The sequence below is a fragment of the Ascidia mentula genome, chromosome 7 (assembly GCF_947561715.1).
Source record: "Ascidia mentula chromosome 7, kaAscMent1.1, whole genome shotgun sequence".
Taxonomy (NCBI): Eukaryota; Metazoa; Chordata; class Ascidiacea; order Phlebobranchia; family Ascidiidae; genus Ascidia; species Ascidia mentula.
In genome coordinates, this window is record NC_138572.1 from 12449266 (window position 1) to 12473606 (window position 24341).

Consider the following 24341-nt stretch of genomic DNA (forward strand, 5'->3'; position numbering starts at 1 on the left):
ATTTTTTACCAAACATCGCTGTAAATATAAATATATTTTTTTGATCACACCGGGATCCAAACCCAGCATATCCTGGCCACGAATCCCAATTAGGTTTTCATCTTGGTATATGGGTCGGGAGCTTGACCAATTCTGCCAATCGCCCATTGGTGTATTGCTCATTGTAAAAAATTCAAAATAGCTCTCTAGCGCTACTACATGGCCACATTATTTGGAACCTATGGCGGTGTTTATTCGTAAGGAAATACGCATGTGTGGAACATGGTAGTAGCAGGGCAGGTTGCAATAAAATGGGGAATGATTCTCTGAAATAACACTAATATATTCGAGTACAGCTGTTGAAACGGGTGATATGTTATTGCGTGGTAACTGTATGGCGACGTCTGATAATGAGTGGAGTACTCATAATGAGGTTGCACCTTGTATCTTTACAATGTTTTGTAGTTTACACATATGTCAATATGCAATAAGAATCAACCAATATTATGTTGGTGAAAAAAGCAGGTAAAACGTCGGTCAAGAAAAGTTACGTTGAAAACTATGCCAGAAGGACTGATTATTAAAATATGAACCAACGAAGTTTGCCAATTTACAGATGATTTACATGCATTAATTAACCAAACACAAGTTACCGCAACAAACCAGTTAGTGTTTCTCATCATTCACCTTCAACAGCTTTGTGTTTTTTTTAACAAAAAAATCCCAAGATGAAAATCGTCCTTCTACTTTGTATGTGGCTTCAAGTTTTGCCAGGTGACTAAACAAGATACTGAGTAATGTACTGACAAGATTTGTGTTCGTTGGATAAACCCAACTACAATAAAATTACAGATTTCATTCGTCATACTTTGTACAGGAGAATCATCCACGTGCCGACCTTCGGCTTATAGTGGAACCATATACGCTTTTGGGATCTACTCCTCGTGTACAAGTTATGAAAGGGCATACAGTACTGGAAGTAGGGGATTTGCTGCAATACATTTGTATTACAACTCGCTCGGCAACAACATTTGTTCGGTAAACATAAATAATCACTTCCTTCACAACAATGATGATTTTTGATGATAATGCCTTAGGCCAGTGCTTCCCAACCAGTGGGTCGCGACCCATTGGTGAGTCGCGAAGCTATTTCTGGTGGGTCGCGAAGCATTTCTGAATGTTACAGTTTTATATTAGATCACGAAATTATTGCATTATCATTACGTAACATTTATGGTCATATCTCATTGTGGGTCGCACAATAAAACTTGCATTAAAAGTGGGTCGCGAACTGAAAAAGGTTGGGAAGCACTGCCTTAGGCTAAGAAATGATGATAATGCTTCAGATTAATCAACGCAAACATTCAACCAGGGAAGTAATTAAATACAAATGATAATAAAATACAATTTGCATTAAACAAGTTTTCATTATTCTAAAGTTGCTCAAAGCGTTGGTCCACGAGCTTCCCCCATGGCATCCTAAAAAAGACACAACTTTGCTTGCGTGTTACAGTTTAAACGTTTCACAAGATTGTTCAGTGAGGAATCGTACGTACTTATGAGGCCCTGTTTATTTAATTATGACGTAGGTTTACGAAGGAGGAAACAAAAACGGAACTTTGCTTGGAAAGTTTACTGGTGATGGAAGTGCGACAGGAATTCTGAAATCAAATACCGGTTCCATGTTTTTGAGTTGCCCCACGTTGCGAGGCATTACTACCCATTCATATTTTGTGTTTATAAAAGGTAAATTTATGCAAGTACTTCACACAACTGGTAAACTAAAATAGCTCGCTTTGACCACACAAATATTTTCCTTTTAAGTTGCTCTATAAAAATTAATTTTCGTCCCTGCATTGTGAAAGCTTTTTAAAAACTGCTACTGGTTAAAATAGCCTGACACTGTATGACGATGAATAGCCTGACATTGTATGCTTTCTAGCTACCGAGGAAGCCTCGTGCAACTTGGAGTTGAACATAAATGATCTTCCCACGACTCTCGTTCTGCCATCAAATAACGGAAAGTTGTTGAGGAAACTTGCTTGCAATTACACGTTGTCAAGTCCAGTGAGGTGCAACATTACAGTAACTGTGTCGTCAGGACTAAAGGGTTCCTCAGCAGACAACATATATGTGAGTTAAAAAACTCCAGAATCGCTTCAAAAATCAGGTAACCAAATTTTGCATCGTGAGTTTTTAACGAGAATTTGTGTCCCCCCGTAGTTAGTTCAAAGCATTCTCTTTTTTCGATTTTCCTCACACAAATTTTCGTTTAGATTTTATCAGACGATCCTTTCCTACCGGGAATCAGAATAAACTCCTCACAAACTAACGAACTAGTCACCACAGTTCAAGCCCGACTAGTCAATGTGGAAATATTTACTTATTCTTCTTCGTCGCCTTCACCAACCATTCACATCGATTCAGGTTTGCATTTTTAACGTTTAACATTGATCAACTCCGACCCACACGGGTTGATTTTTGCAGTATTTATGATAATTTCTCTTTATAGATTACTGCAAGTTGTACAATGAAATGGAATGCACCAACTTTGTCAAGTTGAAGTGGGTGTTTATGTAAAGATTTTGCAGCAAAAATCAAAAAAGATTTTTGAAGGAAACGTGAAACTAAAAATCAAATTGCTCGTCTACCGTAAAACACGTTTCGAAATTTACTGATATATTTTTATTGGGTAAAAGAACTATTTAACAATCATTTCAGTTCGTTTTCACATTGTGTTTGACATCAATTTGTATATTTGAAAACAAACAAGTAAAAAACATGCTTTTCAGCGTCAGTTCCCGGGGATTAAACTTACTTCGAGCAAGCGGAAAAGATATTTTGTATATTTCTAATCAAACGACCCCCAACCTTAGTTCTCTTCCGGCGAGTTGCAAAGCTCCAGCAAATAATCCGGTTTTTCAATTCGATCTCAACGAATGTTCTCCAACGAAAAAGGTTTCTGTTTAGATTTTCTCAACAGATTTTGCCAACCCAGATAATGTTTAGTAAAATTGCCATTAACGAAACTTCCTTCTTGACAGATTTTAAGTACATTACATATAGCGAACTAAATTCTGGAAAATTGTAGAATTGATGTTTCTCTCTTAGAAAACAAGCGACATGTTGAGATTGGTTTACAAAGTTCGCAACTTCAAGCACAACAGCCAAGCAGTAAGTAGGATATCCTACCGTCCTAACTGGGAGATATCTTGTGACTACAACGAGTCGGAAATGTTAAACAGAAATATTAAAGTCGACGCTGGATCGGTGTTGACCAAATTAGTGTAAGTGCGTTGTTTTTATGTTTTATGCTGTGCCAGCCGTAGCTGAAAATTATAGTCCTAAAAAAGGACTATATCAAAAGTTACATGGTCCTCGCATCTTTGAAATGTGGACTCTTCCTCTTACTCTCTGTTTCAAGTTTTTATTTCAATGAAAGTTAACATCACAACTCTCTGTGCAGAAAGGAAAACTTTGTCGCTTCACAACGTAGAATTGGAAACTTTACGGTCGGTTTTGGGTTGTTTGGTGATGAGCAAATGCAAACCCCGCTTACATCGGAGTCGGTGGTAATTGTTCCCGAATACGTCTACGCAAAGCTGAAACTAACGGCTCACAGAGAGTTAGATCTTCAGGTAAATGATCGCATTTCATCACATTTACATTTGTTAAAAATATCTGCACTATTTCCGAATCTGTTTGACCTAATTGCAGATAAAAAGCTGCTGGGTAACAAGAAACAGCACTGGTGTTATAAGTGAAGGTTACAGTCTAATTGCAGGAAGGTAACATTTTTTGAACTTTTCTGTGAAAAGATACCTTATCCAGTGCACTACATTACATATCTTGCAAAAACTTTACATAAAATCGTGAAAATCAAAAGCTGGGAATCACCTAAAAACCGCAACCAGCAAATCCATTAATTCGGTTGCTTGCGAATTTGCCCAAAATTACCTGACAGCTGAGACACTTAACAAGTCACCTGTGTGTACCTTACTTGCCTTGAACACCATTTTTATCCGTGTTCAACTGGAGCTTAAAAACCTTCAACTCTAACTCAAACACAACTGCCTCGTGGTCTGGACTGTAGTTCAGAAAATGGCGCTTTTTGCCATGTTAATAGCAAATAATTAACAGTTTTGTTCAATGCTAGAAATTGTTAGTTTGTTTTCTTGTGGCTTAGTTGCAAAGTTGTGCGCGAGGCTGAGGCGGACGATGTAATCGTGATAATGAGGAATTACCAGCCGACTTTCGCAATTTTCAAATTTCGCTCATTCGTGTGGGTGAATAAGACTGCGAACCAACAATCCATGTACGCTCACTGCTACGTGCAACTCTGTGACAATATTAATAATGATTGTCAAAAACCGGTATGATTATCTTTACGTAGTATCAAATGTCATTTAGTGAAGTCCCAATAAATATGTTTTTTTAGAATTGCTCACAAAATCGTCAACGAAGATCCACACAAGAAAGCTTAAATGAAGTTATCTCCGTTGGGCCTTTCCAGGTTTCCACCCAAGACTTGTGTGAAAAGGTAAAAAGAAATCTTTTCCAAGAAAATTTAAGAATTTAAATTAGTGGTTCTCAAACTTTGCTGCGCCCTGGAAAAATGATGCAAACAAAAAGTGAATGTTCTCCGACTGACAATTATGAATATAGAAAACACACGTTGTTGTGGATTTGTCACTGGTTTGTTGCAAGTGCGACGAATGTTTTGAAGTGCATCAAACGCTAAAGTGATTGAGAAGCTCTGATTTCAACCTTGTGATATTTAATGAAAGATATCTGACTATAACTCGCTGTCTTCTAAAAAACCTTTTTGTTTTGATCAGAATAATGGGGAATGCTCCGATTTCTGCAAGGTCATGAATGGAAAAGTTTATTGCTCGTGCTTCGAAGGTCGCTACCTTGACAAAAACAAGAAAGCATGCATTGGTAATTGTGCTGCATATTTAAATCAAGTCGTTACAATTTATTTATGTTGTTGCTGTTATTTCCATCACGGCGAGTGGGTCAACGATTACACTGATGTAAACCTTCCAGTGTCAATCGAAATTTCGAGTTGTTATAGCAACATTCAAAAAAAAACACTTTTAACTTTACATGTAGATGTAAAAGAAGTGATGCAAAGCGAAGGTTTCCAGAATTTGGAAGGTGTTTACATTGCAGTTGGATTCATCGTTCTTTTGCTCATTGTTGTGTTGGGATTTACCATTATATATTTAAAACGTCGTTTCAACAAGAACGAATAATATGATTGCTATAACATCAAAAAATACTAACTGCATGTTTGCGTTTAGTAGTTTTATTTGTACATAAAAATACCCTTGTAACCCTTTTTTGTTGACTCAAACATGGGATCGGCAACCTACAGCCCATGGTCACATCAGGCCCGCCTAGGAAAATTAACCGGCCGCAGCCACTTTACAAATTAGTGTTAAGTACAATGCCCTTAATTCGCATGGCAACAACTCAAACAGTGGAAGGAACGAAATAGTTGGTTGAAATGGTGTGTCTGAGAGGTTTTAGAGTTTGGTCCACACAATATGCTTATTAATAATTCCACACACTATATTTCAAGCATCAAAAATCTTGCCTCAGAACGAAAACAATTTAAAAGCTGCTATAGCGTCGATGTACTCTATAAACGAGGCTAAGGAAAAGTTTAATTGCTTGAGGCTACTCTTTAGGCGATTTTGCATCGTTGGCTTGTGTAATGACGTCATACCACCAATAAAAAGGTTTCATTAATTACCCAAAATAACGAACTGTAATTCAGCAACAAAATACTTGTGCATGTGCGTGAATTTAGATACCCAGCAAATTTTCAATCACTATTTGACAAAGGGTATAATTTCTATTCTTTTGGTCCAGCCTGTTAACATTTCTTGACAAGGATGAACGTTGATAATAGGTTGTGGGGCGCAGAATGCAGATATTTGTTTGCAGAAAAAGCCCGACTTGAACTGCAAGTTATAACGAAAAACTTTAGCTTTTAAAACACGATATTTGGTAAAAGAACAATGAAATATCAGCGCGTCGTTGCCAGGGACAACGTAACAAGCACTGCTGTCTTGCGCCTTAAAGTTGCGTTTTTACCCAAAAGCGGATTTATAATGGAGTTAATAATGTAAGTGTTGCAGGGGCATGGCAGAGTTTGTTCACAAAAATTAAAAAAGAACTCAACACAGTTGTTTTAATGTTGGTAAATGCACAACCAATAGGTGGTACAGTAAAAAATGTTCGTAATTGTATAGTGCAGGTATGATCGCTCTTTCTTATGTTCTTTTTACTTCTTCTTTTCCATTGCAGCGTTTTTTCTTTGTTTATGTGACACAACATTGTCCACATTGCTTGATTTACATTTCATACCTCCTGATGGAGGCTGCTGCATCACAACCGAAACGTCGAGAAAGGTCAATAAAATAAAGTTTGCCAGAAGAGCAGTATTCAGTAATAAAATATGCCTGGCAGCGTCAGTAACAATTTATGTTCGCAAACTTTTTTCCCTAAATGCATCAAAATATATTTTATTTGTTAGGAAATTTTAAACTGATATTTAAATCGCATGTGTGTGTTTTTTGTTTGTTTGTTCATGCCATAATATTGCCCATAAAACACTTTTTATCATAACCAATTGCAATGCAAACATATCTCTGGTTTAAAATTTATCGACTCCTTATAGAGGTCGCACTTTTGGAAACAGAAATTTTATTGTTTTGTTAAACCTCACATTGTTCCTGAATGAATTAAAAGTTTTTACAGATTTGTCAATTCCATCCGGTCACCAAATAAAATAAATTTGTAAAACGTCAAGTTGCGTTTAGAAACCAGAAATAAATCCCATGTTGAACATAGGTTTAAAAATAAAAGTGAAAGTCCAAAATACGTCGTAGAGCATAAATGATGGCCACACAATTCCGAAAGTTATGAAAGATTACTCATTTTTAAAAACACCACAATAACTTGAACCTTTGAACTTATCCAGACACATACGGCTTCAAACAGAAGTAATTCCAGCATATATTTTTACCCTTTTTCCAGTGCAGTGTCTTGACCCGATATTTTGACATGCCTGTGGCCAGTTGCTACTGTCTTTTTGTAGTTTTGTTTAAAAATATTTCACTAACTTTACAATTAAATATTGATTGATTTACACTTATCTATTTCAAACAACTGTTTCAAACACTGTTGTTTCCTTCAAATAATCGACGTTTTGGTCTGAACAAACCCGAGGTCAGGTCAAACCAAAGCACAATTTTTGCTGCGCTAAATATCTATTGATAAAACATAATAGTATTATGGGGTGTCAGCGTTGCTGCAAGACCAGCACAATAAGTAAGTATAGTATCGTGGATTTATCACTAACGCTTTGTTTACCATGCTGTTTGAATGTTGCCACGATAATAGACTTTAATGCTCGTTTCGTGGCAGCAAAATTTTTTATCATAACTTGGTATGGTGCGCGGAGACCATGAGGTGGCAGTTGCAAAATACAACATTCTCATGACAGCCATTTCTTTGCATGTCTTTCGGTTTAAAAAACGGTACTCAAGAATTTTAAAGAGTTCCTCATCAAAACTTTACTGCTCACACTTTCAACGACTTGCAGTAAATGGTCTTGTAGCCAATGTGAACAAATACGTTTTCGAAAAATCGCAAATTTATATTTTGGGTCATCGAGTCGATTGCAGCGTTGCTCGACGCCACTTTCATTAAACGTTCTACAACGATCGCGGGTCAGCAAGAGTTGGCTTTCGTATCATTAATTCTTTTTTGGCCGCTAAAATGTTGTCCTCAATTTATATAGAAATGCACGGTAAAACTTCGCAACTAATTTGGAATTAAATTTACCTGACTTTAATCTTTCGCTTGAAAACGCAAAAAGACCACGTGCAACCAGTTTGTGCCACGGCCTCGGATTGCGGTTTTGGAGCAGGAAATTAATAGAATTCGAAGCCTTTGGTCCTCTCTAGCAAGCATCTGCGACCCGCAGAAACGTGCAGCATTTTCTAACACTTTGTTCTAAAGGAGTAGTTTTATAATTGCCCTGTCAGATTTTACAACCGACGCCTGGCACATAAAGTGAACGCAAATGTTGTTGCATTGTCCCGTTCGTATATTTGGTTTGTATTCCAAGGAAACTTGAACGCACGCTCAGTCACCCTTGGTTTGTCAGTATGGCGTTCCATCTCAAGTTACCTCCGATAGAGGTTCACAGTTTACATGGCACAACACCAGTTTTAGCTTACAAGAAAATGCGCTACTGTTCTCATCATCTTTCACACTTAATACGACTCTGTCTATACGTAAGTAAATTCTTGGACGGTAGCTTAGATAAATGACTGTGACCTGACATGCTGGGCATATTGGAGTAAAATATTATGGTTTAAGGTTAAAAAATCATTGACAAGTATACTTTTATTTTCGAAAATTCAAAAAATCAATGCAAAGTCAACAAACAGTTCTGACGCAACACGCAATTCTTGTTATACACAGGCATACATTCCGCCATCCTAACCAGTTTCCATTGTTTAGGTCTTGGCATCACGCATATTCTATGAAAATCAGATTCAGAAAAAAGTGTCGAAAAAAATGAAACACATTTACCGAAATATTTATTATATTTACTGAACCTTTTATCGAAACACGTTTTGCTTCGAACAAATTTTGGGCAGTTAAACTAGGCTTTGTCGCACAAAATTTGAAAGCAATGTATGTAGAAGTTGCCATCGCTACGTTGACTTTATCGTCTGTGTGCGAGGGTTGCCACAAAACACTTCCGTTTAACAAGTTCTGCCACGAAGTAATTCAGCTTTTATTCCGTGTCGACCACGAATGAATTTAACATCGGTTTTGTCAAAAAAGTGGTCACGTTCGGTTCATGATTATCTTCATCCGCGTCGCAAATTACTTTTTGACGTCAAGTACTCACGATTGCTTGCATTTTCTTTCGTTCTAAATCCTCTGTTGACAACTAAGTATTTGGATTGAAACAAGTTATAAAGTGGTGTTTCCACCAACGAGACGCTGGTCGACAAAACTTTTTTTCCAGTCGACAAAATTTTCAACGCTTATAACTTTGCCGTTTCTTAATATATCTCGATGATTTTTGCACAAGTTGCATGGAATGACATGTAAATATAAAAAAATTATAAAATTCTAACGTTTTCGTTGCAACAAAGACAAAATTCTGCCGAAAATCTTCTTGGCCACAAATACAAGTCTGGTTTGCAAGACATGACATTAGTGACAAACCGCCTTTACCAGGTTGAAGGGACAGAGCAATTCAACCATGCAAAGAGATTCTGCAAATGTTGCACCAATTTATTTCTCCAATAACGGAATTCGTAACTAAAATAAAATTAAAAAAAAAATATGCACCTACAAATTACAAATATACAAACTACAAAAATAGTTCCAAGTTATTGCAAGTTACACCAACTGTATTCGATCAGTAGGCGTTCTTTCAGATGCAATAATTAGACAAGTTTGGTATGGTTGGAAAGGGTTTTTAATGTAGTTTCCAACGGTGTATGAATAGTCGTGGCCGCGGTTCGATAAAAGTAGTTATGACCGATTTATGACAATATACATTAATATCCGTTCCATAAATCGTTAGAATTTTTTATTTTTTTTACATTTTTTGAAACTACATGCCATTCCATGCAACCTGTGCAAAAATCATCGAGATCTATTAAGAAACGACAAAGTTATGAGCGTTCAAATTTTGTCAACTGGAAAAAAAGTTTTGTCGACTAGCGTCTCGTTGGTGGTGTTTCCCTAGGTATTTAGTGTTACTAATGATTCGCAGTGATATGACCTAAATTTTGTTTAGTCATTCCACATACGACAATCTTTTTGCACCATTCGTCATGTAACAGTGATTGACAAGGAATATTCTCTAACTGGTCAAAGAAATCATTAAATCAGAGGTCGACAACGCGTCTCTTGAGGCGCATGCGGTTCTTAATCCAATGTTCCGTCTCCAAAGAGACGACAAACTGACGATCATAAAAATAAATCAAAAGCATTTATTATTTCTGACGTTGTTGGCTTTGCATGTAATCAAAAACGTATAGTGACGCTAACTATGTTATTTGTGCAAAAAGGGTAAAAAAGACGTATTTTATGTTCTTTTAATACTAGAAGGTTACTATGTTTCAGTCTTGCTACAACAACGGTCGAAATGTCGGCATTGAACGATTAAGCTAGCACAGTTGGTTTAACTTGCTGGAAAGTATTTTTGTAGTTTGTAAATTTGTAATTGGTAAGCGCGTGATTTTTTTTTGAATTTTATATTAGTTACGAATTCCGTTATTGGAGAAATAAATTGGCTCAAAATTTGCAGAATCTCTTTGCATGGTTGCATTGCTCTGCCTTTCCTTCAACTTGGCAAAGGCGGTTTCGTGACAGGATGACGTAACGGAAGTGTCACTAATGTCACGTCTTGCAAACCAGACTTGTATTTGCGGCCAAGAAGATTTTCGGCAGAATTTCGTCTTTGTTGCAACGAAAACTTTTGTAATATTGTGTCACTCTGCAAACTGGGGACTAATTTGGCCATTTATCGACACACTTGCTAAAACTATAGTAGGTTTGGAGCGCAACATTTCGTAATATAAAAGTTTAAAAATTAAAATCGTATTAACTTCAGAAAGGTTATCAAAATTTTTTTTTTGCACAGATCGTATTTAAGCTAAAACAACCATGACAGGACAAACAGATGAATTCAACGAAAAACACCGGAGAATTCCTGATGACCGCGGTAAATATTATGTAAGCAAATCGTAACTACTTGAATGTAGACTTTCTGAAACCGAGCTTTAAATAATAAGGCTTCATAATCTTTGTTGTTAAACACATTTAAAGACTCGCATATTTTATTAGGTTGTTTTGTAAAACATTAAATAAGAACCACGAATTTAGTCACTGCTAAAGCTGTAGAATGGCCAATCGATGCAATCAATTCTGTGCAAATTTACACATTGTTTTGGTGCGATTGGTACATTTTTCATTTGTTTTTTCGAGAACATATTTTGCTTTTATAAAATATGCGATCGTTGAGATTTCATTATGTGTTCTGCAAAGGTCGTAGCAAGAGTGACGTGGAAGCGGTTAAGAGATGGAAAATTGCGACGACATTTGTGTTTCTTGTAGCATTAGTTGGATTTGGTGTCGCAGTCGTTGCATTGGTATGTTTTTGTTTGCTAATGATTTAATTATAACTGTTAATTTGGCTTTACAACTAATTCTGTATGTACGGTATTTAATGGTTTGCTACCTTATTACTTCAACTTGTGAACCTTAATTTTACAAAACCTTCAGTTTATGTTTTTTACATTTTCCTGCATGACAAAAACGTCTGATTGCATTTCAACTTCAAATATTGGAACTGTACAGTTTTGCTTTGTAATGCTGCAGTAATTTGAATATTATATAAATCAGCCTAAAAAATTCCGCCACTGCAAGCACACGCTAATACGTGACGAACTCCCCTTTTTCCCAGCATTTGTTTGCATGATATTTTATATGGTGACGTCACGTCTCTGCGACAGCCTTTCCTTTATTCTGTTCAATTCACATAATTACGTGTATTTATAGCAAAACTCATCTAAATGGAAAAAAACAAAAAAAAAACTTTATTTTTGTGTTCACATCGCAAATTAAATTTTGATCTCAGTGGAAATTTATGACTAAAATTAGAGAATTGTGAATATGAAAATAAAATGCAATAATTGAGCATTTACGATGTCGAAGCTAGCAAATGAATTGTTTGTATTATTTTTACTCATTTGCTGACAAAAAAAGATAATCAACTATTTTTTCCTTTTTAAAGCTGAAGAACCAGAAACCTCCGAAACCAAACGAGGAACCCAAAACAAGTTTCCAAATTATGTCAGTCAACCAATCACTTCTCACACAAGGAAACGAGCTTGAAAAAGTGGAATCGTCCATCAATGAATCAAAACAAATCTTAAACTCACAAGACACAAGCAGCAAAACAAACACACATGGAAGCGAATTAACAAAATTGAAGGGAGCGCTGAAAAATGCAAGCAATCAACTGAATTTTGTTAAAACTGCGGTAAGTATAATTACTATAAAAGCGCGGTACTAACTTACAAGCGTTCATGCAAAACATATTTGTGAGGTTGCTTGCTTAAATTTGGTAACTATTGTTTAATAGCAATTTAAGTAAATGTTAGTGTGAGGAACCAATCAGGGATTCTTTTGTATAGGTTATGTTTATATTGACACGAAAATGCATTAATGAACTGTATTTCAGGTCAGTTCATTGATCGGCCGAGCTGATTCCCAATCGAAAAACAACACAAAAATACAAGGGCAGATTAACTCTCTCTTCGACAAACAATCCAATGATGTTTCAACATTGAAACAAACTCTAACTTCCCTTAACCAATCATTAGAACAGGCTACGCAGAAGCTCAACAACCGCCTTAAAAACTTCAACACATCATTGTCCAACACAAATTACAGATTACAGAAAGATGCAAATGCTCTAAAGACAAAAGTGGCAGCAGCCGAGCTTAATATCAATAAACTTCAGAAAGGTAAACTGATATATGTCTAATAGAGCCAATAATCTTTTTTTATAGTCAGTTGCAAACAGGGCCATAGTTTCGACCTAAAAGTCTTACCGGCTATTGCAGATATGGTGCGACTTACAACGATCTTGTCAGCTAATAAGCCGACAATACTGTCTGCAGCTGACTATACAAAATACGCTTGTTTATATCAATCTAACCAATTGCTACAAATGTATTTATATTTATTTCAGACATTGGATGGGTTCCAGTATTTAATGGTTACGAATACTTGGTGAAACAATCCGGAAATAATTTCAACGATTCCAGAAAGTTCTGTAAGAGCAAGGGAGGTGATCTGGCGGCGGTTGGACTTCGATCGAAAGACACCAGAAAGTGAGTTAAAAACATAACCTTGAATGTCTGGCTTTTAAAGTTTTACTTTAAATTATGCAAAGAACTACAAAATTAGATTCTTTGCAGAAATTTTATATGAGGAAAAGTTTATGCAAGGTAATAATTATGATTTTAGTTTTTTGTACTTAAATTTGTCCGGGAAATGCGGTTATCTAACACACAATTTTATTTGCCATCAGATATATCGCGGAAAACTTCTTCGCCTCTAATACGCGTTACAACATTTGGATTGGGTTGACTGCCATGTTTGTTGAAGGGGAATGGTATTATGTTGATCAAGTGAAGGCAACAAAAGCAAACACAGACTTCGTACCTGGTGAACCAAATAATTACAGGGGAAGACAAGATTGCAGTTACATGCACAAGTTCACCAATGGCTACCAAATGGCTAGTTATTACTGTACAAGCCTTTTTTCGGCGCTTTGTGAGCGAAGAATAGCTTACTAGAATGTAAATTACGTTTTCTGTATTGATTATTTGATGACAATTTATTTCTTCAAATGGAAGGTTGAACGGACGGTCATGTACATATGGAGTTTTTTGTTTGCGAATATTTCAAATAAATCAAAATTTCTGTTAATGGCCGTGTTACATCATCCCTTAACCTGATGGGTTTTATTTCATCTAAAATGTCTCTACAAAGGAATTAACGCAAAGTTGGTACGTACAATGTCAAACAGGTTCATTAAAAGCATATACCAAAGAAGTTGAATAATAATGTGCAAATTCTCATCAAAACTCCTGTTATTCACGTACAAAAACAGACACGATTTTTAATTAAAACGCACAGGTAAAAAGTATATTATAGCGCGTTGTATTTAAACCGTCCATATCTTTTGAAAGATAAAGGACGAAATTATGTGGTCACGTTCGGTTCATGATTATCTTCATCCGCGTCGCAAATTACTTTTTGACGTCAACTAGTCACGATTGCTTGCATTTTCCTTCGTTCTAAATCCTCTGTTGACAACTAAGTATTTGGATTGAAACAAGTTATAATGTGGTGTTTCCACCAACGAGACGCTGGTCGACAAAACTTTTTTTCCAGTCGACAAAATTTTCAACGCTTATAACTTTGCCGTTTCTTAATAGATCTCGATGATTTTTGCACAAGTTGCATGGAATGGCATGTAAATATAAAAAAATTATAAAATTCTAACGTTTTCATTGCAACAAAGACAAAATTCTGCCGAAAATCTTCTTGGCCACAAATACAAGTCTGGTTTGCAAGACATGACATTAGTGACAAACCGCCTTTACCAGGTTGAAGGGACAGAGCAATTCAACCATGCAAAGTGATTCTGCAAATGTTGCACCAATTTATTTCTCCAATAACGGAATTCGTAACTAAAATAAAATTAAAAAAAAAAAATATGCACTTACAAATTACAAATTTACAAACTACAAAAATACTTCCAAGTTATTGCAAGTTACACCAACTGTATTCGATCAGTAGGCGTTCTTTCAGATGCAATAATTAGACAAGTTTGGTATGGTTGGAAAGGGTTTTTAATGTAGTTTCCAACGGTGTATGAATAGTCGTGGCCGCGGTTCGATAAAAGTAGTTATGACCGATTTATGACAATATACATTAATATCCGTTCCATAAATCGTTGGAAATTTTTATTTTTTTTACATTTTTTGAAACTACATGCCATTCCATGCAACTTGTGCAAAAATCATCGAGATCTATTAAGAAACGGCAAAGTTATGAGCGTTCAAATTTTGTCAACTGGAAAAAAAGTTTTGTCGACTAGCGTCTCGTTGGTGGTGTTTCCCTAGGTATTTAGTGTTACTAATGATTCGCACTGATATGACCTAAATTTTGTTTGGTCATTCCATATACGACAATCTTTTTGCACCATTCGTCATGTAACAGTGATTGACAAGGAATATTTTCCAACTGGTCAAAGAAATCATTAAATCAGAGGTCGACAACGCGTCTCTTGCGGCGCATGCGGTTCTTAATCCAATGTTCCGTCTCCAAAGAGACGACAAACTGACGATCATAAAAATAAATCAAAAGCATTTATTATTTCTGACGTTGTTGGCTTTGCATGTAATCAAAAACGTATAGTGACGCTAACTATGTTATTTGTGCAAAAAGGGTAAAAAAGACGTATTTTATGTTCTTTTAATACTAGAAGGTTACCATGTTTGTAAATTTGTAATTGGTAAGCGCGTGATTTTTTTTTGAATTTTACATTAGTTACGAATTCCGTTATTGGAGAAATAAATTGGCTCAAAATTTGCAGAATCTCTTTGCATGGTTGCATTGCTCTGTCTTTCCTTCAACTTGGCAAAGGCGGTTTCGTGACAGGATGACGTAACGGAAGTGTCACTAATGTCACGTCTTGCAAACCAGACTTGTATTTGTGGCCAAGAAGATTTTCGGCAGAATTTCGTCTTTGTTGCAACGAAAACTTTTGTAATATTGTGTCACTCTGCAAACTGGGGACTAATTTAGCCATTTATCGACACACTTGCTAAAAATATAGTAGGTTGGAGCAACATGCAAATGCTCTCTGAGCAAAAACCGCGAAAATTATTTCACAAAAATCACTATTTCTTCACAAACAATCGTCACGCCTCACACATCAACGAATCGCAGCTACGGAAAGTTCAATTAAGTGACGTCAAACAGTCTGGTGACATCGGAAACCACGTGACTCTAATGAATAACTTTGAACATTAAACACGAAGTACGATTCAAGACAAATCGGGTATACGTTTGCAGTAGAACAATGCGACAAAGCAGGAAACAAATTGTTATCGGGGAACGTGTTTTCTTTGTTCCTACGTAGTTGGAAACAACAAAAATCAGATATTTCGGCGCAACATTTCGTAATATAAAAGTTTAAAAATTAAAATCGTATTAACTTTAGAAAGGTTATCAAAATTTTTTTTTTGCACAGATCGTATTTAAGCTAAAACAACCATGACAGGACAAACAGATGAATTCAACGAAAAACACCGGAGAATTCCTGATGACCGCGGTAAATATTATGTAAGCAAATCGTAACTACTTGAATGTAGACTTTCTGAAACCGAGCTTTAAATAATAAGACTTCATAATCTTTGTTGTTAAACACATTTAAAGATTCGCATATTTTATTAGGTTGTTTTGTAAAACATTAAATAAGAACCACGAATTTAGTCACTGCTAAAGCTGTAGAATGGGCAATCGATGCAATCAATTCTGTGCAAATTTACACATTGTTTTGGTGCGATTGGTACATTTTTCATTTGTTTTTTCGAGAACATATTTTGCTTTTATAAAATATGCGATCGTTGAGATATCATTCTGTGTTCTGCAAAGGTCGCAGCAAGAGTGACGTGGAAGGGGTTAAGAGATGGAAAATTGCGACGACGTTTGTGTTTCTTGTAGCATTAGTTGGATTTGCAGTCGTTGCATTGGTATGTTTTTGTTTGCTAATTTCAACTTCAAATATTGGAACTGTACAGTTTTGCTTTGTAATGCTGCAGTAATTTGAATATTACATAAATCAGCCTAAAAAATTCCGCCACTGCAAGCACACGCTAATACGTGACGAACTCCCCTTTTTCCCAGCATTTGTTTGCATGATATTTTATATGGTGACGTCACGTCTCTGCGACAGCCTTTCCTTTATTCTGTTCAATTCACATAATTACGTGTATTTATAGCAAAAAATCATCTAAATGGAAAATACAAAAAAACAACTTTATTTTTATGTTCACATCGCAAATTAAATTTTGATCTCAGTGGAAATTTATAAAATTAGCGAAGTGAATATGAAAATAAAATGCAATAATTGAGCATTTACGATGTCGAAGCTAGCAAATGAATTGTTTGTATTATTTTTACTCATTTGCTGACAAAAAAAAGATAATCAACTATTTTTTTCTTTTTAAAGCTGAAGAACCAGAAACCTCCGAAACCAAACGACGAACCCAAAACAAGTTTCCAAATTATGTTCGTCAACCAATCTCTTCTCACACAAGGAAACGAGCTTGAAAAAGTGGAATCGTCCATCAATGAATTGAAACAAATCTTAAACTCACAAGACACAAGCAGCAAAACAAACACACATGGCAGCGAATTAACAAAATTGAAGAGAGCGCTGAAAAATTCAAGCAATCAACTGAATTCTGTTAAAACTGCGGTAGGTATAATTACTATAAAAGCGCGGTACTAACTTACAAGCGTTCATGCAAAACATATTTGTGAGGTTGCTTGCTTAAATTTTGCTTAAATTTGGTAACTATTGTTTAATGGCAATTTAAGTAAATGTAAGCGTGAGGAACCAATCAGGGATTCTTGGGTATAGGTTATGTTTATATTGACACGAAAATGCATTAATGAACTGTATTTCAGGTCAGTTCATTGATCGGCCGAGCTGATTCCCAATCGAAAAACAACACAAAATTACAAGGGCAGATCAACTCTCTCTTCGACAAACAATCCAATGATGTTTCAACATTGAAACAAACTCTAACTTCCCTTAACCAATCATTAGAACAAGCTACGCAGAAGCTCAACAACCGCCTTAAAAACGTTAACACATCCTTGTCCAACACAACTTACAGATTACAGAAAGATGCAAACGCTCCAAAGACAAAAGTGGCAGCAGCCGAGCGTAATATCAATAAACTTCAGAAAGGTAAACTAGAATATGTCTAATAGAGCCAGTAATCTTTTTTTATAGTCAGTTGCAAACAGGGCCATTGTGCGACTTACAACGATCTTGTGAGCTAATTAGCCGACAATAGTGTCTGCAGCTGACTATACAAAATACGCTTGTTTATATCAATATAACCAATTACTACAAATGTATTTATATTTATTTCAGACATTGGATGGGTTCCAATATATAATGGTTACGAATACTTGGTGAAACGATCCGGAAATAATTTCAACGATTCCAGAAAGTTCTGTAAGAGCAAGGGAGGTGATCTGGCGGCGGTTGGACTTCGATCGAAGGACACCAGAAAGTGAGTTAAAAACATAACCTTAAATGTCTGGCTTTTAAAGTTTTACTTTAAATTATGCAAAGAACTACAAAATTAGATTCTTTGCAGAAATTTTATATGAGGAAAAGTTTATGCAAGGTAATAATTATGATTTTAGTTTTTTGTACGTTTAATTTATACTGGAAATGCGGTTATCTAACACACAATTTTATTTGCCATCAGATATATCGTGGAAAACTTCTTCCCCGCTAATACGCGTTACAACATTTGGATTGGGTTGACTGCCATGTTTGTTGAAGGAGAATGGTATTATGTTGATCAAGTGAAGGCAACAAAAGCAAACACAGACTTCGTACCTGGTGAACCAAATAATTACAGGGGAAGACAAGATTGCAGTTACATGCACAAGTTCACCAATGGCTACCAAATGGCTAGTTATTACTGTACAAGCCTTTTCTCGGCGCTTTGTGAGCGAAGAATAGCTTACTAGAATGTAAATTACGTTTTCTGTATTGATTATTTGATGACAATTTATTTCTTCAAATGAAAGGTTGAACGGACGGTCATGTACATATGGAATTTTTTGTTTGCGAATATTTCATATAAATCAAAATTTCTGTTAATGGCCGTGTTACATCATCCCTTAACCTGATGGGTTTTATTTTATCTAAAATGTCTCTACAAAGGAATTAACGCAAAGTTGGTACGTACAATGTCAAACAGGTTCATTAAAAGCACATACCAAAGAAGTTGAATATTAATGTGCAAATTCTCATCAAAACTCCTGTTATTCACGTACAAAAACAGACACGATTTTTAATTAAAACGCACGGGTAAAAAGTATATTATAGCGCTTTGTATTTAAACCGTCCATATTTTTTGAAAGATGAAGGACGAAATTAGTTGTATTTCATAAAAACCAATACATTATTTTAGAGCAAAAACTACTACATTGCATTTTAAGCCAATGTATTTTCATTTGTCGTAAAGCGGTTCATGCGTGACGTAAAGAGTTTTGATTACTTTATTCTATGGTTTGCCCCAAACGCCACTTATGTAAAATCTTATACAAGGTCTGTGTTCTCGCTGCAGCGATCCACTTCCATCGTGGCGTCATTTGTGAGCAAAATTTTGTTAATTGTTTGTATAATGCAACCCCATTTTCGTACAAAAAACGAAGCGATAACGCTGGAGTGCTGTAAATTACATTTGCCTGAATCATTGGTTTGCCATAGTCCTGTTTAGTTGGACAACATATGTACCACACTATGGACAAATATTGTTTCTTGCAGAGCGCTTTAAGAAGAATGTGCGGCGTTGTGGCTGCAAGTCTGAAAATAAATCGTTTAAATTGTATCCAAATACATTAAAGGAGTCTACACGCACAGAAAACAAACATTTCATACTCAAGTTCACTGTGATTTCTGTCGATCTACGTTTTCTATATTTTTTATGTTTGAAAGAGTCCCGGTACTAAGTGTAACGTTCATCTTTCTCAAGGCTTGCAGGACCTGCTTAAAACCAGTAGGGTATATATGTCTTTTTTAAAAACGTAAAAGAAAACAAAAGTTCTTCACACAACAAGTCCTTCGCGTTACTGCCGCGCATGATAGTCTCAAGTCACCACACCCAGAAGTCAAAATTATATTCGAGATAACTACTTTAACTGCTTCCCCGGGGGCATTTAGACCCTCTGTTGTCCATCATTTTGGCCAAAAAAGCAGAAAAAGGTGTAGGTTTGTTTTGTGAAAAAACGAATCACAGACCCTCCATTTGCCATTAAGTGAAGCCAACAACCCTCCTCTACACAAATCATTAAGAATTAGATGTCTTGTAACTGTTTTGATTAGGTAATTTTTTTTATGAATAAGTTCTTTACATTTTGTTTTTAAAATAATTAATAACATGAATGCTAAATCTCATTAATTTGAAAACTGTATTATAATCTATATGTTAAATAACTTCCATGATCAAAGATGAAAAATTAGGTGAATAAAAAATGACACAAACCGTAAAGCATGTAAGAAAACTTTCCGAGCAATCTTCAAGCAGCGCTCGATACAAATCCGAAACACCAATCCAAAGATACAAATTATTAAAAAAGTTGATCGTTAAATGTGGCTGTGGGCAACCTTGGACAGATCATGAAGATTTTCGAACAAAACTTTTTTCTTTGGAGAGATTTTTCAAAAAAATCTTTTTCAAATTGTAAATCTGATAGGAGCTTAAAAGTGTACAACGAGAAAACAACACTGAATCAGATTATCCTGAACTATGCTTGTCAAAACTCCCTGAGTGTCCATCAAAACTACTGCAATCTGAAAGAATATTTTGACAGTTCATAAAATTTGTAATTTTATTTCGTTAATTTATCAACGAAATGTAATCCATATACTTTTTATGATTTTCATTTTCAAATCAAAAAGGTTCATTCCAAACGCAAATTCCTTCTGTACTCTTTGAACTTCCTCTACGCCAAGCAAAACTTATATTTAAAAAAATTTTTTTATTTCTCCATTCGCTTTCCCATAAAATACTTACCAGAAAAGAAATTAAAGCGCAGCTAAGTTTTTTTTTAACAAATACAATACAGTATCATAAAGGTATGATACGTACTTTCACAAAAAAATAACTTACTTTTATATGGGAATGATAAACGTTTTTGTTATAATATCTTTTAATAATCGAATGACTAAAATCCATTTTTTTGACTGATCAAAAATACTGATTCGTTTTTATTTGAACACATTGCATCGTGTGCATATAAAAGCAACGCAAAATGCAGGCACAAATGCAAATAAACAAAAGTTGAGCAACAGAAACCAACATATTAAGTGACGGACGAAGTCAACTCGAATACCACTTGTCGTTACCCATAACAAATCAATGGGCCTCATCTGAAAAATTACATAAAACCTTGCAAAAAGTCTAACAGTAGGTTAAGTGTTCCTACAGCTACGAGTGATAAAATATTGGCAACCTTGTTATGTTACTATTCTCAACACTGACTGCATGCACACAAATAGCAATACTCAAAAAAACATCACTGAGTGGAAGAAAATGTAGATCATGCTTTTTCAAAATGTACAAGAAAATTAAGATGTATCAAACGCGCGTATAACAACACATTTACCGCTTTAACTCATGTCGCAATATCCAACATGTCGGGATAGGTTTTGCCACATTAACATTGACATAGTTGGTCCTATGCCACCTTCGCAGGGTTGTCGCTACCTGCTCACCATGGTTGACCGTTTCACCAGATGGCCGGAGGCTGTACCAATATCCGAAGACTAACACGTGCGCTAGGACATTTGCGTACAATTGGAAAGCACGCTTTGGAGTGCCAACCGACTTCTCTTCTGAGAGAGGGTTACAGTTCACTTCCCAGCTCTGGAAAGACTTTAACCGCTTGCAAAGACGTTCAACTCCACGGAACTACGTCTTTTCATGTCGATCAGTTACCATGGGTTCTGCTCGGTATTCGAACTGCACCAAAAGAGGACATTCGAACAGCAGCTCTCCTTTCGAAGCTGAACCGAACTTATTTCGCCCGGTCTGCATGAACGTACGAAATGTCGTGCCTACTCAAATATCACGCCACTCCCTCAATGGATCGTTCGTTTCAGACGAACTGCACAATTCTAGTTATGTTTTGGCGCGCGTCGACAAACAGCGCTTACTGCTGACTCCACCATATGATGGACTATTCTGCATCGTGGAGAAAGGTCCAAAAATCTTCATTTTGGACTTTGGTGGACGACAACAAAAAGTCACCATAGATCGACTTAGATCGACCAGCTCACCTCGACGCAGCCTATAAAAGTTGTCCAACCAACCCGCAGAAGAGACAATATTGTATTTTTGTGTATGTGTGTGAGAATAACCATCTACCCCATATCCGCTTCTGGATGGGGGCTGTGTAGCGCTTGTGTTTTACGGGTAGGCTGTGCCAAATCGGATTTAGTGCCTATTATTCCTTGTCTCTCTCTTAAGTCTCGTGTACGTGGCGTTATGTTTACACGTAACAGTATTGCCAATCTAATCATTTAGCTGAAATTAATTTGGTTCCCTAAACCGAAAACTCTTATTGTACGTACTTTGTTCCAGCGACGAAACTCCAAAAACCTCACCATTATTTTTAGAAAAAAATTGGAAAAAAAAGACTTTCCTGTTCTGAGCATTCTTGCCACGGAATATTTTGCAACCGGATAATCTCGAACATATTTTCTTCCGAACACAGACTTAATGCCGTCAAACTCCTGAAATATTTCATTTTTCACCGCAATTGACTTTGTTATGCAAACGACTGAAATAAACGTTAGATCGAAAAAGACAAATACAAATATAAGTGCCCACTTCCGCTCCAGATTAGAGAGAAAAAAACAGTTTTCGTCTTTTACTCCGTTTGGAGCTGTAGGAATGTCATATTGATTTGCTAAGACCGATCTGTAGGTTACCGACCTGCAAACGCTGATTCCTGCAGTCACATTTCTTACGTTTTTTCTATTAGATAAAAAGTAAAAAACAATTCTCTTGGTGATAAATTGCAGTAAATCACCACAACCAGCCTTTAGTTACATATAGGAATGCGCATAAGTTGGGTCTGATTCACGCATAAATTAGGATTTTTTCCTCACAAACGAGCATAGTTTGTTTATTCTGAAATTAATGGACTGATATAAAACAGAAACAACTAAATAATTAACTACAGATCTGGTGCAGTAATTCCAAGCAAATAATTATCTTTGCCTACGGAATAGTCGCCCAAACTTCGGCTCAGAGATGCTATGTAGTAGGATGTAACAAATGCAAAATACTTTTCTCAACCGGCATCGTTTTTAATGATTATGAACTGAAACAGTGACGTCACTGCAAACCCTATTTTACGCATTTGGCAAAAACATCAGAGCGTGTAAATTGAGGACCGAAGCTCGCTCTTTATGGTCTGTTCGTGTTTCATGGTTCAACGGCGCAAGCTCGTTCGCAAACCTTTTCGTGTAAACAGGGCTAATGTGTGTTGTCTGCAGCTCACTGAGACAATGCAGCTCACTCATTTGCTTCTGTAATGCATGGAAAATACACTTTAAATCGAAAGCGTAATTTGGAAACAAATCCTTGAAAAAATGAGCTTGTTTTTGGATAAAATATGAGCTTGCAGGGAACGCGGCTGCCCTGGGATTGGTCTCGATGATGCTACCGGAATGAGTCTCAATGAAGGTCGGCTTTCTTTCCTCAAAACAGTTACTCACACATCAGTGGCGGGTTACGCACGACCACAATTCCAAACAAATGACGCTGCAAGCTACATCAATATGTTAACACCAGCTGTCCAGTAGAACCAGGTATTTAAAATTGGGTTATGCTCCGGCTACTTATACACTTGCAATGATACCGAATGTGGAACTTAAATATAAACAATGTGCATGGATGCTGATCTAACAAACTGCCTTCCTAAAAACGCACCTAACTGCTGTCAAGCTAGCAAATTGTACGTAACTATACCCACGTGCGCAATATTTATTGCGTCCGCAGAACACAATGTACTTTACCTATAGATGTTTCCTCAAATTAACACAACACATTTTTATGATGTGGCGAAGGTTGTGGGTGTGTGCGCCCGACAAGAGTGCTGAAAGACAATACATATGTTGCAATCATTAAAGCGTGACATTTTTCGCGCCCTGTGTTATTTCTTTTCGCACCCTGTTAAATATTGTACAAGAATGCAGTTTGTATAGGAATGTGATTAGCCCCTTTCCTTATATAATCACGTTTGTTCTATCTTATGACCAGTCTTAATTTGTACGTACTGTTGGTTCATGCTTTTGCAAACACAAGAATACAATATTGGCGACGAGGACGGATTTTGTACTGAACTTGATGGCGTTCAACTATTTTGTACAGTTGAAAAACAATCTCAACGATGAAAAAAATTTTAAATTGCAGAAGCACGTGGAAGCCCAGCATACAGCACAAGAAGCCCAAGAACGACGCCATCAAGAGCAGGAACGAATACAGCAAGAGCAGATGGAAGCTATGATGTCATTACTACACAGACTTTCTGATCAACCTGGTATAGCAGAGCAATCCGTATATATTTCTGTCCGTGACACACGACGTAGTCAAATAAATAATATCAAATTCGATATGTTTTAATAAATCTCAAACTAACACACTGATAGAACATTCACTGTCACTCGGCACAAGTGTTTTATGTAAGCAAATCCAAACGAGTAGTTTGTGCATTACACATGTCAATAAACAGTCTGCCATGTAGACAAGTTACGTATATGGTAAACGTCCGGTTTAACCTGCACACAAAGCGCGGCCATGATTGCTAGTCTATTTATGAGGATACGTTCAATACAACGATAAGTGATAACATCGCTCGATCAACACAACAATCGTTCTTTTGGGATACTAGCACAACACAGT

At 36.3% G+C, this 24341-nt stretch overlaps 3 protein-coding genes across 3 annotated transcripts; all 3 read left to right on the forward strand.

Annotated features, from left to right (window-relative positions):
* Positions 1 to 139: 139 nt before the first annotated feature.
* Positions 140 to 5639, forward strand: LOC145908634 (uncharacterized). The gene is made up of 14 exons (XM_082995951.1): positions 140 to 753; positions 857 to 1017; positions 1569 to 1725; positions 1922 to 2112; positions 2256 to 2406; positions 2492 to 2543; positions 2772 to 2937; positions 3091 to 3266; positions 3446 to 3617; positions 3697 to 3767; positions 4166 to 4352; positions 4418 to 4519; positions 4818 to 4920; positions 5095 to 5639. The coding sequence occupies exons 1-14, from the start codon at positions 708 to 710 to the stop codon at positions 5235 to 5237; spliced, it is 1878 nt and encodes a 625-aa protein (XP_082852077.1). The 5' UTR covers positions 140 to 707; the 3' UTR covers positions 5238 to 5639.
* A 5033-nt stretch (positions 5640 to 10672) lies between these two features.
* Positions 10673 to 13397, forward strand: LOC145909598 (uncharacterized). The gene is made up of 6 exons (XM_082996973.1): positions 10673 to 10753; positions 11077 to 11180; positions 11825 to 12073; positions 12275 to 12560; positions 12788 to 12929; positions 13130 to 13397. Exons 1-6 carry the CDS (start codon positions 10696 to 10698, stop codon positions 13395 to 13397), a joined length of 1107 nt encoding a protein of 368 aa, XP_082853099.1. The 5' UTR covers positions 10673 to 10695.
* A 2466-nt stretch (positions 13398 to 15863) lies between these two features.
* LOC145908966 (uncharacterized) lies at positions 15864 to 19090 on the forward strand. Its single transcript, XM_082996284.1, has 6 exons — positions 15864 to 15946; positions 16270 to 16367; positions 16847 to 17095; positions 17308 to 17593; positions 17783 to 17924; positions 18126 to 19090. The coding sequence occupies exons 1-6, from the start codon at positions 15889 to 15891 to the stop codon at positions 18391 to 18393; spliced, it is 1101 nt and encodes a 366-aa protein (XP_082852410.1). The 5' UTR covers positions 15864 to 15888; the 3' UTR covers positions 18394 to 19090.
* The last annotated feature ends 5251 nt before the right edge of the window (positions 19091 to 24341 follow it).

Bases quoted from the DNA above. Each gene is read 5' to 3' on its own strand.
- LOC145908966 (XM_082996284.1), top strand. From the start codon at position 15,889: ATGACAGGACAAACAGATGAATTCAACGAAAAACACCGGAGAATTCCT. The intron at 15,947-16,269 runs GTAAATATTATG...TGTTCTGCAAAG, and splicing joins GAGAATTCCTGATGACCGCG to GTCGCAGCAAGAGTGACGTG. The intron at 17,925-18,125 runs GTGAGTTAAAAA...ATTTGCCATCAG, and splicing joins CGATCGAAGGACACCAGAAA to ATATATCGTGGAAAACTTCT.
- LOC145908634 (XM_082995951.1), top strand. From the start codon at position 708: ATGAAAATCGTCCTTCTACTTTGTATGTGGCTTCAAGTTTTGCCAG. The intron at 2,938-3,090 runs GTTTCTGTTTAG...TTTCTCTCTTAG, and splicing joins AATGTTCTCCAACGAAAAAG to AAAACAAGCGACATGTTGAG. The intron at 3,768-4,165 runs GTAACATTTTTT...CTTGTGGCTTAG, and splicing joins TACAGTCTAATTGCAGGAAG to TTGCAAAGTTGTGCGCGAGG.
- LOC145909598 (XM_082996973.1), top strand. From the start codon at position 10,696: ATGACAGGACAAACAGATGAATTCAACGAAAAACACCGGAGAATTCCT. The intron at 12,074-12,274 runs GTAAGTATAATT...ACTGTATTTCAG, and splicing joins TGAATTTTGTTAAAACTGCG to GTCAGTTCATTGATCGGCCG. The intron at 12,561-12,787 runs GTAAACTGATAT...TATTTATTTCAG, and splicing joins TATCAATAAACTTCAGAAAG to ACATTGGATGGGTTCCAGTA.